This window comes from Balaenoptera acutorostrata, chromosome 20, assembly GCF_949987535.1.
Source record: "Balaenoptera acutorostrata chromosome 20, mBalAcu1.1, whole genome shotgun sequence".
NCBI lineage: Eukaryota > Metazoa > Chordata > Mammalia > Artiodactyla > Balaenopteridae > Balaenoptera > Balaenoptera acutorostrata.
Window position 1 is genome coordinate 14,149,801 of NC_080083.1, and position 14,601 is coordinate 14,164,401.

General features: G+C 36.1%; 1 protein-coding gene across 2 annotated transcripts in view; it reads left to right on the top strand.

Annotated features, from left to right (window-relative positions):
• YWHAE (tyrosine 3-monooxygenase/tryptophan 5-monooxygenase activation protein epsilon) overlaps positions 1 to 8,295 on the top strand; it is a 40,403-nt gene extending 32,108 nt beyond the window's left edge. Inside the window, exons 4-7 of one of the 2 annotated variants that reach the window (XM_007183816.2) lie at positions 28 to 234; positions 2,365 to 2,501; positions 5,653 to 5,699; positions 7,334 to 8,295. In XM_007183816.2, coding sequence (XP_007183878.1) covers positions 28 to 234; positions 2,365 to 2,501; positions 5,653 to 5,660 — 352 coding nt within the window. In that variant the 3' untranslated portion in view covers positions 5,661 to 5,699; positions 7,334 to 8,295. The remainder of the gene's footprint in view (positions 1 to 27; positions 235 to 2,364; positions 2,502 to 5,652; positions 5,700 to 7,333) is intronic. The other variant, XM_007183815.2, reaches the window with a different exon arrangement.
• Positions 8,296 to 14,601: the final 6,306 nt, after the last annotated feature.

Consider the following 14,601-nt stretch of genomic DNA (forward strand, 5'->3'; position numbering starts at 1 on the left):
TGTTCTTTTATTTTTGTTTTGTTTTAGGAAAGGGGACTACCACAGGTATCTGGCTGAATTTGCCACAGGAAATGACAGGAAGGAAGCTGCGGAGAACAGCCTAGTGGCTTATAAAGCTGCTAGTGATATTGCAATGACAGAACTTCCACCAACACATCCCATCCGCTTAGGTCTTGCTCTCAATTTCTCCGTATTCTACTATGAAATTCTTAATTCCCCTGACCGTGCCTGCAGGTAGGTCATGAAAGAGAACAAACGCTCTCACTATGAAAGTAAAAAAGGTTACAAAGGAGAATAGCTACTTGTTTTTTGTCTTGTTCCTTGGGACTGCCTTCGTTGGCTTGGCCCTGTAATAAAGAATTATTTTGGCTTTTAATGCAGCTGTTTTGGATGATATGAAGACAGACCTATCTCATTTCACTAGGATAGCAGTTAGGATAATTATGTTGATGGGGAAAAATTTGATTGGTAGATTGAAAAGAATCTTGTTACAGAGTAAGAGGAAGGAATGAGGAATTTTCATAATAGAATTATCTTCATTTCTGTATATTAGCTTTCAGTCTTTATAGCATGTGTTTAATATAGTTATGCTCTTAGTGTACATGCCATTTTGTATTTTCTATCATAAAATTTGGCATTTTATTGACGTATGTAAAAGTACTCCACCATTTATACTTCAGATTGTTCCCAATTTTTGATACACATATAAATTTAAGGAATATTTTCATGTACATAGCTTTTTACTTTTTAAATATACATAACATGAAGTTTAGCATTCTGTGTTTTTTTTTAAAATTTAATTAATTTATTTGTTTATTGGCTGCATTGGGTCTTCGTTGCGGTGCGTGGGCTTCTTGTTGCGGTGGCTTCTTTTGTTGCGGAGCACGGGCTCTAGGCACGCAGGCTTCAGTAGTTGTGGCTTGTGGGCTCTAGAGCACAGGCTCAGTAGTTGTAGCACACAGGCTTAGTTGCTCTGCGGCATGTGGGATCTTCCTGGACCAGGGCTCAAACCCCTGTCCCCTGCATTGGCAGGCGGATTCTTAACCACTGCGCCATCAGGGAAGCCCTAGCATTTTGTTTTTAAATGTGCAATTCAGTGGCATTAAGTACACCCACAATATTGTCTGTCACCACTATTTCTAAAACTTTTTCATCACCTGAAACGAACTAATCACTAAACAATAACTCCATATTTCCGTCTGCCCCAGTCCCTGGTAATCTCTACTTTCTGTCTTTATGAGTTTGCCTGTTTTAGATACCTCATATAATAGGAATAATGTATTTGTTCTTTGTAACTTCAGTGTTCTTGAGTATGTAGGAATCAGATATTCCATGAAAGGATTTTCCTGATGTAAGGTGGATTCATTTGAATGCAAATAAATATATTAATTTATCTAAAAACATTCTAAATGTTGCTAGTCGAGTTTGTCCAAACAGGTAATATGTCTTAACTAATAAAGAAGCTATAGCTGTTTAGCTGATGGTACTGGTCTTTCATTGCCATTCTCCAGGCTAGCTGTCCCACACGTAGCTTCAACTTAGTCCTTTCCATGCTTTTGCTTTAATCCGAAGTGTGCCATTTGTGCTCTTTTCCTACCCATTAATTAGTTCAAATATGACTTCCCCATTTGTTCCTCCTCTTGGGTCCCTAAAGTACTTTCTCCAGGATAGCACTTCATCCTCCTTTTATAGTACTTATTTATGTGTCAGTCCCTCTATTCTTAGATGTTTTAAAAAGTTCATTGTGGACTCAGGTTATGTCTCTCTTTCCTCTTTTCTTTTCCCCACCCCGTGCCCATCGTCACTTGGTGTACATAGTACACAGTACTCAATAAGTGAATGTGAATTTTGTTTTCGTTTTAACTGTAGTAATTGGCTTATATGATCACATTTTTGTGAGTTCTAGATTGCCTGTTATTCTTCCTTGCTCCATTAACATTAAATTCTATTGGATTAAACTGTGAGATACTGTCCCAGAATTTTCTCTTTTTGCATTAAAACTTTGTTAAATAAGTGAACTGTTGACTAGAATTTGGAGATACCTTTAATATGCATGTATTTTGGTGGTGGATTAGAATGGGATTTGGTCTGCTTGTCAAAAGCATAGTCATAAGTGGAACTCCAAAAGTCCCACTAGTTCCAAAGTTAATGGATTACAAAATTAAAAAGGGAGTTAATAGGAAGTTAATTTTCATCAGTTACATCTGCTTTTTCTTTATTTCAGTGCCTAAACCCAAGCATTCAGTGTCGCTATTACTGTGTGATAACTGAAGAAAAGACTGAAATTTAACTTACGTCATTTCCAATTCTGGTTTTGGACTTTTTTAGTTTATTTTTGTAATACATTTATGTAAACACTTGTAGGTTGGCAAAAGCAGCTTTTGATGATGCAATTGCAGAACTGGATACGCTGAGTGAAGAAAGCTATAAGGACTCTACGCTTATCATGCAGTTGTTACGTGATAATCTGACACTATGGACTTCAGACATGCAGGGTGATGGTAAGGAGACTGAAGTTAAAGTGTTGTCTCTTTCAGTTGTTGGACCTGTTTACTCTTAGAAGTTGGGATTTCTTTACATTAAGCTACAATTTAGAGTCAACAGCCTATCCTCCAAACTATCAAATTTTGATTACTGCCTTTACCGGAAATGATATCAAAGTACAGTCTTCCATTTTGGTCTGTAAGATGATAAAATAAAATAACTGTTTGGGAAAGGGGATCTTTTGTTAATATTTAGAGATTTAAAGTTTTGCCTCTAATACTGTTTGCTAAACTTAGTTTACCTCTTCTCTCACACTGTGTTTTGAAAGATGGAGGGAAAGGAAGCAGTTCATATTATCATTCCTCAGATTCAATTTTAGGGGGTCTAAGGTTAATTGTATTTGATTGTCATGATCACTGCTTTGGCTGAGTGGTAATCCTCAGGTTAAAACTAGATAGTTAGGGGGAAGGGTAAGCTATGACAAAGTGAGAGAGTGGCATGGACATATATACACTACCAAACGTAAAATAGATAGCTAGTGGGAAGCAGCCACATAGCACAGGGAGATAAGCTCAGTGCTTTGTGACCACCTAGAGGGGTGGGATAGGGAGGGTGGGAGGGAGGGAGACGCAAGAGGGAAGAGATATGGGAACATATGTATATGTATAACTGATTCACTTTGTTATAAAGCAGAAACTAACGCACCATTGCAAAGCAATTATACTCCAATAAAGATGTTAAAAAAAAACAAAAACAAAAAACTAGATGGTTATAAGTAGATATTTATGAAGCATCTTTTCTGTGTGGAAATCTTATCTAAAAAAAGAACTAGTTTACCTCTGTATTCTACACAACAAATGGCATGTCCTGCCCATAGGTCCTTATTTAAGAGGTCTGGTGTAGTGTCTTGTTTTCTAGCATTGCAGTTGTAAATAGTTACTAGAATATTTTATAAAATTTAATCTTGTGATGGGTGGTGGGGTGGGGTGGGTGCTTAATGTTTCTTCCAGATGTAAAAGGCCAAATTTGTCACATTTCTTGATTTTAAAGGATATTTTATTTTGCCCATTTCTAAAGAATTGTTTTAATCCATGGTACATCATTGGGGGGGGGGATGGGACGGGGAGATGGACACAAACTAGTGTGGCATGATAATTATGAGAGTTTTTGTAATTGGTGGTGGTGGTATGGCGAGTGGAAATAAAGTTTCTTGTCACTTTCAGCTACAGATCCTTTAAGAGTGTATTACCCAAACTGAAGCATATGTTGTATTGCTTGAGGCTAGCTGTACTTTCCATTGGTCAAACCAACATGTTGTACTGTATTTGGAAACATACTTTTTAAAGATGTATTTGAAAATGGGTGTCAGGGCATGTAGGTTGGCAGTGGAAGGATAGAGTCAGATTTTAGAATTATCTTGGGTCATGGTACTGAAGTGAGAATTAGGTTGACTCAGCTTCTAAAGTGCACCAGCTTGATGAACTATTTAGAAACTTGACTAGGGTTGGCTTGAGATATGTGGCACATGTGACCTACTTGCACACTTCACCAACAAAGCCAGACGGAGCCGCAGATGACTTTTCATTCAACACAGCGCTTGAGGGGCAACCACTACCAGTCTGTGGGACTCAAAACCAATTTAACCGTCTCTGAACTAATGACTAAGGTTCCTTCCAGCTTTAAATTCTATTGTATTCTAACAATAACTACTAAGAAGAATGGCCAAATAGCTGTGGACTCTTCACAGTCACCCCCAGCTCAGAGAAGACTAATATCTCTCTGCCTGTTTGAGGGGATAAAAGGAAAGCATGTGGAGAGTTTGGTAAGCAGTATTGACCTATAATATAAGTAAGCTCTATACCCCTTTGACCTCTGGGGATGTTTTTTTGAGGGTGAAAAATAACAAAAAGAAGGTGACTTTGAAAGGCAATTTTTTTTAGACATTTGATGCCAGCTCTTATGACTAAGTTGCTAGATTACAAAAATAAATAAAGTCTGTATTTTTCATTATCACTCATAACCAAGAATTGATTGAGGGTAGACTGTATGTCACTCCATTTTTATACAGAACCAAAGATATGCTTTTTCTTGGTTATTGAGCATTGTTTTATGAAATGGATCATTTAAAAATAGGGTATCTTTAGATTTCTTACGTTTTCATAGTTGGGAAGGTTCTTTGTACAAAATGTTTTATTACATTTTAGGGTAGATTTCTCTTTAATCCTAAAACACTTAAAAATCTAGTGAAATTCAGTTGCATCAATTCCTTTTCACTTTGTAAATTGACCAATTAAATTTGGTTGAAACAGACTGATTTTCATTTAAGAGGTTTGTCACAAAATATTTGGAATTATGAAGCAGTTTAATGTGAAAAATTCAAGTGGTCTATCTTGAAATTTTAGCAATATTAACAAGCTATCTGAATTTACAAATTGTTGTCGGTACTAGGAAATTATTTGCCAGTTTTGCTGAAAGGTAGAGTATTACATGTTTCATTAAACTGGTTTTGTGATTTAGAATCAATGCTGAATGTAGAAGAATTTTGGTCATGAAATTGGTCAGGATGTTACTTGCATTTATTTTAAGGATTATTTAGATGGTTTTCTCCTTTTTTACTTTAAATATGAAAAATGGTGTCAAAAACCTTTTGAATTGAGGGTTTCTAAAGGAAGAAGTATATGTTGTTCACAAGCCTTTACTTACACGTTTATATGTTTTTAACTGCAGAATATGTTAATGTCTGTCTGGGTCTGTTGAAACATAATTCTTTAAAGGGAGCACCACTTTTTCTCATCAAGTGATTTCAGTCCTTTTCTCTTAACCTGTGGTCAGAGGACTATTAAATACACAAGTCCATAGAGAGGAAATGTGTTCTCTCTGCCCGTTCCTCTCCTCCCCCCCAAATCTAGAAACTGGGCAAAGAAATATGTATCTGAAGGTATGTATGTATCTTTTTGCCCCCCTTCTGTATACCTTTTAAGAGGATATTATTTCTTCCTCTTAAAAAGGAACAGATTATTTCTTAGAGTGAAGTTCATACAAAGTAAAAAGACCAAAATCTGACTCCCCTAAATCATTGATGTTTTCCTTTGTCCTGCTCTTGGTTTATTTTTCTTGTAATGTTGCTTTCATATGATTGTTCTCCCTCCCTTTCTCCTTGCAATATAGATTCCTAAAGGAAAATCCAACTCTTCCTTTCCTAAAAACTCTACTTTGTAAGTCATTATCATGGCACAGTGAATTCTGCTTTTGGTTTTGGTTCTTCACTAATCATGCCTGCATATCATCATCTTGTCGCTTAAAAAACTGCTTGTTCTACATTCTAGGATGTGAAACCTAAGACATTTACGATCTGCTACCCCTGTCTACCTCTGTTTGGGTGTGACTTATGTGACAGTATTTTTATGCCAAAGTTACTTGGAACTTTTGGCAAATCTAATGGTTGCTTTGAGTAAATTAGAGTGTGCTCTATTGTTGTATGTTAACCGTATTTTGGCAGTGTATGGCTGTTAAAAATGAGAGTGAACGTTCCTATCATTTCCTAAGTTTGAATACATTATTGTTCTTTGGGGGAACAGTTGGGTGGACCATCATTTCTTCCCTCAGTAAATAGTTACTTTTGTCTTTCCTTGCACGTCTTTTTCTAAATGTGAGTCAAAAATCTTTATGTACATTAAGTACTTTTAGACTTAAACAATCAATGTCAAATATTTTTATCACAAAAGAAATGTTAAAAACACTGAAACTATCTTTACTTAACCCTTACTGCCATGACAACATTTATTGTATCAAGGTCTTTAAGACTGTTTAAAAGCATTCCTCAGAGTTTTGCTTTATGTCTGTAGGCAGCCGGTCTTAGTGTCATTTGTCCATTCTAATTAAGTAATTTAACAAGCAGTATGAATGGATGGGTTGTCTGAACTATCATATTATGATTGTTGGGTTAGTTAATTGATTTTTCATTTATTTTGATCAAACTAGTAACTACATAGGAATTACAAGTGGTTTGTTAAAGAAGAAGAATGTAACTTTTACCCGTTTATTTTTTGGCAAAAGCCTGCATGCTTCCTTATTATGGCTGACTTATTTAATGCTTATTAATAGGTAGATGATTCTCTGGTAAATAGGCTGGCTTTCTGTTGCATGTCATAGTGCAGTTGAAACTCCTCAGGCTAATCATCATGTTCAAAGGGAAAAGAAAAGTGGCATGAGAGAACTGGTCCAAATGCCCTTCTTTAATAACCTCAGTGGTCTGGTTTACTTTGAGCATGCTATTCCACTTTGGAGTGAGAAATTGTGGTTATGGTTTGTTGTGACTGTCCAGGATACAAAATGTGTAAAATATTCGTTTACAAAAGCAGAATCCTCCCTCTAAAACTGTAGAACTCCTTTGAAGAATTTTGCTGCTCAGTTCTCTTATTGAAACATTTCTGATAATGGGACCTGCAGAAAAATTAGATTTTGCAAAAAATTATGAAGTACTCTTGGTTCTTGAAGAGGTGAGGTTATTGAGAAAGAGTATTTTGACTCAAGATATACATGAAAGCTTGAAAATCATTTTAATAATATGGTTACCTTGGCTGTCTACTTAAGAGCTTTTTTAGCATAAAAACACTGACTTTTACTGTGCATCAGTTTTTTTTTCATCCTGTTGATCATTCAGGACCTTGATCCAGCAGCACCTCTTGGCGTAGGCATCTCAGGTGTCAAGGTAGAAATCCTTTGCCTGTCTGTGTTTAAACCAATTGTAGCAAATATAAGGAGTCTTTATGCTTGGAATGATACCTTTGTGACCACAACAGCCTAGTTTAGTCATTATGAAATAATTAACTGTCATTCTTCTTTGCAGGTGAAGAGCAGAATAAAGAAGCGCTGCAGGATGTGGAAGATGAAAATCAGTGAGACATAAAAGCCAACAAGAGAAACCATCTCTGACCACCCCACACCTTCCCATCCCACCCCTCTTGGAAATTCCCCCATTGTCACTGAGAACCACCAAATCTGACTTTTACATTTGGTCTCAGAATTTAGGTTCCTGCCCTGTTGGTTTTTGTTTTTGTTTTTTTTTTTTAAAAACAGTCTTCAAAAGTTCTTAAAGGCAAGAGTGAATTTCTGTGGATTTTACTGGTTCCAGCTTTTAGGTTCTTTAAGACACTAACAGGACTGCATAGAGGCTTTTTCAGCATTACTGTATTGTCTCCTGCCAGATGTGGCAAGATCACCATTAGAAATGGAAATTACATTTGAAAGCCATTAGACTTTTAGGTGATGCAAGCATCTAAGAGAAAGGTTAATCACACTATAGAGGTGTATGTGGTATCATTTTCCCTTTTTCTAATTGTTTAAATTGAATTTTATACCAATGTTTAAAATTAATTGGATGTTAGCTTGAGGTGGTTAAAGGTTGGGGAGTTTGTTGTAATGATTTTGCTGTAAAAAGTGTTTCAAACTCTGCTGAAATGTTGCTGAAAAGCATGGTGCTGGTAACAGTTCAACAATCCGTGGCTGCTCATTCTTGCCTACTTTACTCTCCCTCTGAAGCAGGTTAGCATTGAAGGTCGTAATGGAAAAGCCTGCATGCGTGTTCAATTCTTTGTTTCTTCTCCTTCCCTCTCCCCCTGGGCCCCGTCCCTCCCCTCCTTCGCTCGCTCAACCTCTTTTGTTCAGTATGTGTAACTTGAAGCTAATTTGTACTACTGGATATCTGACTGGAGCCACAGATACAGAATCTGTATTGTTCTTACTGAAACACAGCATGGATTAACATTAAACTTAAATAAAACAAACCTAAATTAAAAATGCCAAACATCATTGCGCCTCCATCCTTTATCCTTCTAAAATAAAGTCTCTAGTCTGAACATATTGATGATATTGTTTGCCTAAATGTGAAAAAGATCCCATTTATTTTTTTCCTTCCGTAAATCACTTGTCTGTTTCCCAAAAATGATGTATATTTCTGGGGGGAAAATACCTGTAACCTGGTTGTGAAGAACAAGTATAAGTAGTGCAAGTATCCTGTCTTCTAAACCAGATAACAACACGATGTTTATTTTAATCATTAAAGTGCCAGTGTGTATTTATAATACAAGGTGTAATTGTGGATCATCTAGCATGGAATTTTTGGGGTTGTGCAACCAAAGGCTGAATGTGTGAATGTGTCAGAATAATCCTTCTTAGGCTGAGGGAAAAATCCCCCCTGCCCCAATCAGTGACAGGAACAGAGAAGAATGATTAAATTCATTCTCAGTAGTACACGTGCACATGGTAAAACAATAGTATGGTAGTCCCCTTTATTAGAAACACTCAATGTAAGTAATATCTTCCAGAGATCATAGACATCAGTGTATATAGATATTAGTATAGATCATTGTCAGGCATTGAGATCTGTCTCATTCAAATGACTGCCTCACATTGATGTACTCCTGATTTTTGGAAAAAAACCAGTTGACTACTTTTGGACATTCAGATTATTTCCAGCCTTGCTATTGTAAATGGTGCCGCAGTAAATGCATGTGTATCTGTATGATACATTTCTAGATTTCGTGTGTCAGAAAACATATACTTTTCAATTGGTAAATACTATCTCCCTCCAAGAATTGTTCCACATTATAGCCCCATCAACAATGTATGAGACTACTAGCTTTACCACACTTGACTCGTTGCTAAATGAGATGTTGACACCAAAAGTATACCTTGGGCTTGAGTTCTTTGTAGTAAAGACTTGGGAAATCAGTAGATTAGTGATGTACTAGTAGTTCTTATTAAAATAAGTGTATGTAGAATAAACAGTAATGTTTTTGTGAATTGCTTTTCCATCAGATAATTGGAGACGATTGTATATAAATTGTACTCTTTGGAGCTACCTCCAAGAAGATAATCATTTGTTTTTTTCCAGCAGTAAATGTTGCCAAGTGTTGTCTGCTGCATCTCAGTCCAAAACTAGAGGAATATGTTAAGCTCTATCACAGATTTTTAAAGAAACTGCTAATAGGATTCAGGGTTTTGCAGGCCGCTCCCACACTAAACACTAATGTGTGAATGCCTGGACTTGGAAGAGTTTGAATGAACACATAGGTAATCTTTTTACAAAATAGTCTGGTTTGTGGAGGTGATTCTGCCAAGTTGGGTTGTCACATGAATTTGTTTAGTGAAAGAGTTCTTTAGTTGACTGTGTAGACTTCTATTTGTGTTCAGCAAATTCAGGATGCCATGAGCATTTTCAGTGGTGTGGCAGTCTTGGTATGGAGAAAAAAGAACTTGCCATCCAAAGAAACCAGTGAAGGCGCTTAGGAAGGACAATGATGATTAGTACAGGTCTTTAGAAAGATCCCTGTCAAAGATTGCAAGACAGTGAGCGAAGACTGCAGAAAGGGGACAGCCCTGTGAGGACAGTGTTACTTCACTTACTGTATCTGTTGTCTGGGAGGTGGAGTGTTCTTTTCAGTTCCTGGTTTAGTCATCTGGGAGGATCAGTTGATTTCGATAGAAACTTGAGTTACCATTACAACTTCAATGCAGTTGTTTTGATTTTTTGGTAATTGCTTTGAAAAAAGTTTTAAACCCAAAGGTTTTCTAAAATGTTAGGAGCAGCAATAAATGGGTTTATACCCATACTTGGGTTCTGTGATGGGTGGCCAGAAAGGAAGATCTCCAAAATTATATTTTGCTGCTTTTTAGGAAGACAAGAATTTAAGTTAGATCATAGTAAGGGCGTGTTGATGGAATAATATAAACAGTGACTCCTGCTCCAGACGAATGCCACTTGAGAGTTTTACAAAACAAAATCCCATATTAGTTGCTATGCTCTTTATCCTAGGACAGTAGAAGAGTGATCATGCTGAAAAAATTGCATAAAGGTGAATCTTGCTTTGTTTTGAAATTTTTAACAAGTTCACAGGGATCCCTGGTAAAATTCTGGGATGCTTCATTAAAGGAATTGTTTTTCTTTCTTTGATTTGGATTTAAAGTTTTATTTTCCCCCTCAAAATTTTCTTAAAAATTGAGGTATAGTTGATTTGCAATATTAATGAGTGTCAGGTGTACAACATTTTTTAAAGGTTATACTCCATTTATAGTTAAAATGTTGGCTATATGTATTGTTTACCTCTTAATTCCCTACCTCTGTCATGCCCCTCCCCCCTTCCTCTGCCTACTGAAAAGGAATTGTGAGCTTTTAGAGGAAGTGGTGATACTGGATCCAACCCAGATCAACAAAATTAAACCATCTAACAAGATAAGACATATCTCTCATTTCTTTGAGTTCCTAGACTTGTGATTGGTATTGACGACTAATAGCTAACATTGAGTATCAGCTATGTACCAGGCACTGTGCTCATTAGGCAGTGTCTAGCACATAGGTACTTGATAATTAGGTAAGTTTTCCATCTGCGTTGTTTTTTTTTTTTAATTTTTATTTATTTATTTATGGCTGTGTTGGGTCTTCGTTTCTGTGTGAGGGCTTTCTCTAGTTGTGGCAAGCGGGGGCCACTCTTCATCGCAGTGCATGGGCCTCTCCACTATCGCGGCCTCTCTTGTTGCGGAGGACAGGCTCCAGACGCGCAGGCTCAGTAATTGTGGCTCACTGGCCCAGCCGCTCCGCGGCATGTGGGATCTTCCGGGACCAGGGCTCGAACCCGTGTGCTCTGTATTGGCAGGCAGATTCTTAACCACTGCGCCACCAGGGAAGCCCCATCTGCGTTTTTTAAATAGGAAAACTGGGATGGGAGAAGTTGAGGAACTTGTCCAAAGCCACAAAGCTAGTAGTATTCAAACAGGATTCAGAGTTGGGTTTGTATGATTCTTAACCATTAAGCATTCTTTTTCTTTTAGGCTGTTAGTGTTTTATTGAAATATATTTTCCCTACCCTAAAGTGATCATCTAAAAAATATATTTTAACATTTCTGAGATCAGTATATGGTTTACAATTGATAGATGCCTTTTTGAAAAGCTATAGTAGACATTAAGCTGTAGTATAAATAATTCATATTAGAGTTGAGGAAATAGAATATAAATGATAAATATATTTAGGGCTCTTCAGTGGCTACCGTCTAAGAAGAGGATTACTGCCTAGATTAATTTTTTTGGCAATTTGTTTCTTAATCTGTAGCTTAATTTAGAAATTTAAAAATTAGTGTTTTTTTTAACAGGTGGAGCAATTCTTCCAATTTAAAACAGTGTAGCTTGGACAAGTGGAGCCATAATCCAAATAGATAACCAGTGATTATGGATTGTCAAGTTGCTGCAGTGCTGTGACTGAGTTTTCCAGATAACCTAAGTCTTATTGTTCTTAAAAAGTTCCTTGGGTTTTGGACATTTGTTTCTCACATAATTGATGTTAAGAATGTGTACTTGCACAACCCATGCGGTATGAGTCATGTCCGGGAGCTTTCTTCCTATGTCTAAAGCTATCATTGACCATTTTTTTCAGTTGTGCTGAAAAGTCTTGGAACTCATGCTTCCATCCCATATTGCTTGTTTCTGAGTCTTCCACAAAGACCCTTTTGCATTTAGAATTCTGGAGCTATAGGGTTGTGGTAGGGCTTATTTCAGCACCTAAGGCTTCTTTCCCATTAATTAGTGGTACATTTGTAGCGTTAACAGGCCGCAATAACTGCTGAACTCCCTCAGAATTTGCTTTCAGCAGAGTTCAAGTAATAAACGTTTAAAAACTTTTTTTTCCACTTAACCTCATTCGTCATTAAGGATATGTAAGCCAAAACGACATGCTAATTTCACCTTGTCTAAGATTATAGTTAGCAGTGATTAGATTTATAGAATACTTTGTTGTGGTGAGGATGTAGAGAATACGTAAGACTATTGTTGGTATTTTTTTTAAGTCAAGTTTTTATTCAAGTATAAAGAAAAATACATCAAAGGTGTACATCTTAGAATTTTTACAAAGGGAACACACCATTTAACCACCAGTCATATCAAGAAATAGAACAGGACCAACATTGTAGAGCACTCCATGCCCTCATTAATTTACCCCCTTACCCCTACAACTGGAACCAGTATCTTGATATTACCATTGATTAATTTTGCTTAGTTTTTGAACTTGATGTAAATGGCATATATACATAGGCTTGGTTTTTTTTCCTCTTAACATTAGGTTTGTGGGATTAGTCCATATTATTGCCTGTAATAATAGTGTATTTTTATGACTGTAGTATTCTGTTGCATTAGTATACCACTACCTGTTCTATGGATGGACATTGGATTATTTTCAGTTTTTGGATGTTACAAATAATGTTGCTGTGGCCATTCTTTTACATGTCTTTTGGTATATACATGTATGAATTAATGTTGCATATATATCTAAGAATGGAATTGCTGGGTCATAGGGAATACATGTGTTCAGCTTAGTAGATACTGCAAAACAGTTTTCCAAAGTGGTTGTACTGTTTTACAGTCCTACCAGCAGTGTATTAGAATCCCAGTTGCTCTACATCCTCACTAGCATTTGGTGTGGTCACTGTTTTTAGTTGTAGCCTTCTGGTGGGTGTGTAGTGATACCATTCTGGATTTAATGTGTTTTCCTGATGACTAATGAGACTGAGTACTTTTTAATATGTTTATGGACATTTGGATATCTTTTGCCTGTTTTTCTGTAGGTTGTCATTTTCTTATTGATTTGTAGGATGTCTTAATATATTTAAGAATAGAGTGTATCTTTGTAGTTATTGCAATTATCTTCTCCCATTCTGTATCCTGCTTTTTTATTATCTTAATGATGTCTTTTGATGAGCAGGAGTTCTTAATTTTAATATAGTCCAATATATCTGTACTTTCCTTTAAGGTAAGTGCTTTATGTATCCTATTTAAGAAATATTTGCCTACCCCAAGATTGTTAATCTTTTGTTTTTCTAGAAGCATTGTTTGACCTATCATATCTAGATCTAGAATCATCTAGAACCTATTTTGTGCATGGTAATAGGGAGACGTTAAAAATAACATTTTTCCATATGGATATTCAATCGACCCAGCAACATTGTTCCATTGGTCTATTTGTCCTAGTGCCAGTGCAACACTGTAGGAATAAAATAATTCAATATCTGGTAATGTAAGTCCTCCAGTTTTTTTGTTGTTCACGATTGTACTGATTATTCTTGGCTCTTTGCATTTCCATATACACCTTAGAATCAGCTTGTTAATTTCAATAATAGAACAGCAACAACAAAAACCTGCTGGGATTTTGATGAGGTTTTTACTGAATCTATAAATAAATTCGGGAGAATTAACACAGTCTTTACACAATTATGTTCTTTTAATCCATGAACGTAGTATATTCTTCCATTTATTTAGATCTTTAATTTTTTCCAATAATGTTTTTTCTTTTCTTTTTTTTTGTGGCCGTGCTGTGTGGCTTGCGGGATCTTAGTTCCCCGACCAGGGGTCCAACCCAGGCCGCAGCAGTGATAGCACTGAATCCTAACCACTGGACCACCAGGGAATTCCCATGTTTTGTGGTTTTCTATGTAGAGGTGTGGTACTTTTTATTGGACAAATTTCTAGGTATTTGATTTTTTGTGTGTGTTATTTTAAATAGTATTTTTTTTCATTTTCCGGTTGTTGCTACTTATAGTAATACTATATATTGACTTTGAGTTCCATGACCTTGCTAAGTTAACTTATTAATTCTAACAGTTTTATGTAGATCCTGAGACAGGACAATATAAATGAAAGTTTTAAATGAATGCACCCTTTGCTTGTGTGTGTATGCTTACAAATAAATGTAAAATATGTTCACTTTGGCATTATAATAGCAAATTAGAAATAAACCTAAATGCCCATCAATTTTGGTTCACCCTTACTATGTATACTATGTTGCTGTTTTAAAAAAATTAGGCTAAAACATTTCTGCTAATGTCGTAAGTTGTTTGCATACAATGTTAGATGAGAATAGTAAGATACATAACATGCATAATCTTATATGTATAAAACAGGAAAATATTCTGTATGTGTATTAGCCTGTCTTTAGGAAATTTCTGAAAGATACAACTTCTTTTCATAAAACAGTTTTATTTGACTTAAAAAGTCATGTATGTAAACTATACAGTTTGAGAAGTTTGGGGATATGTATGCACTTGTAAAACCATCATCATAATCAAGATAGCCAA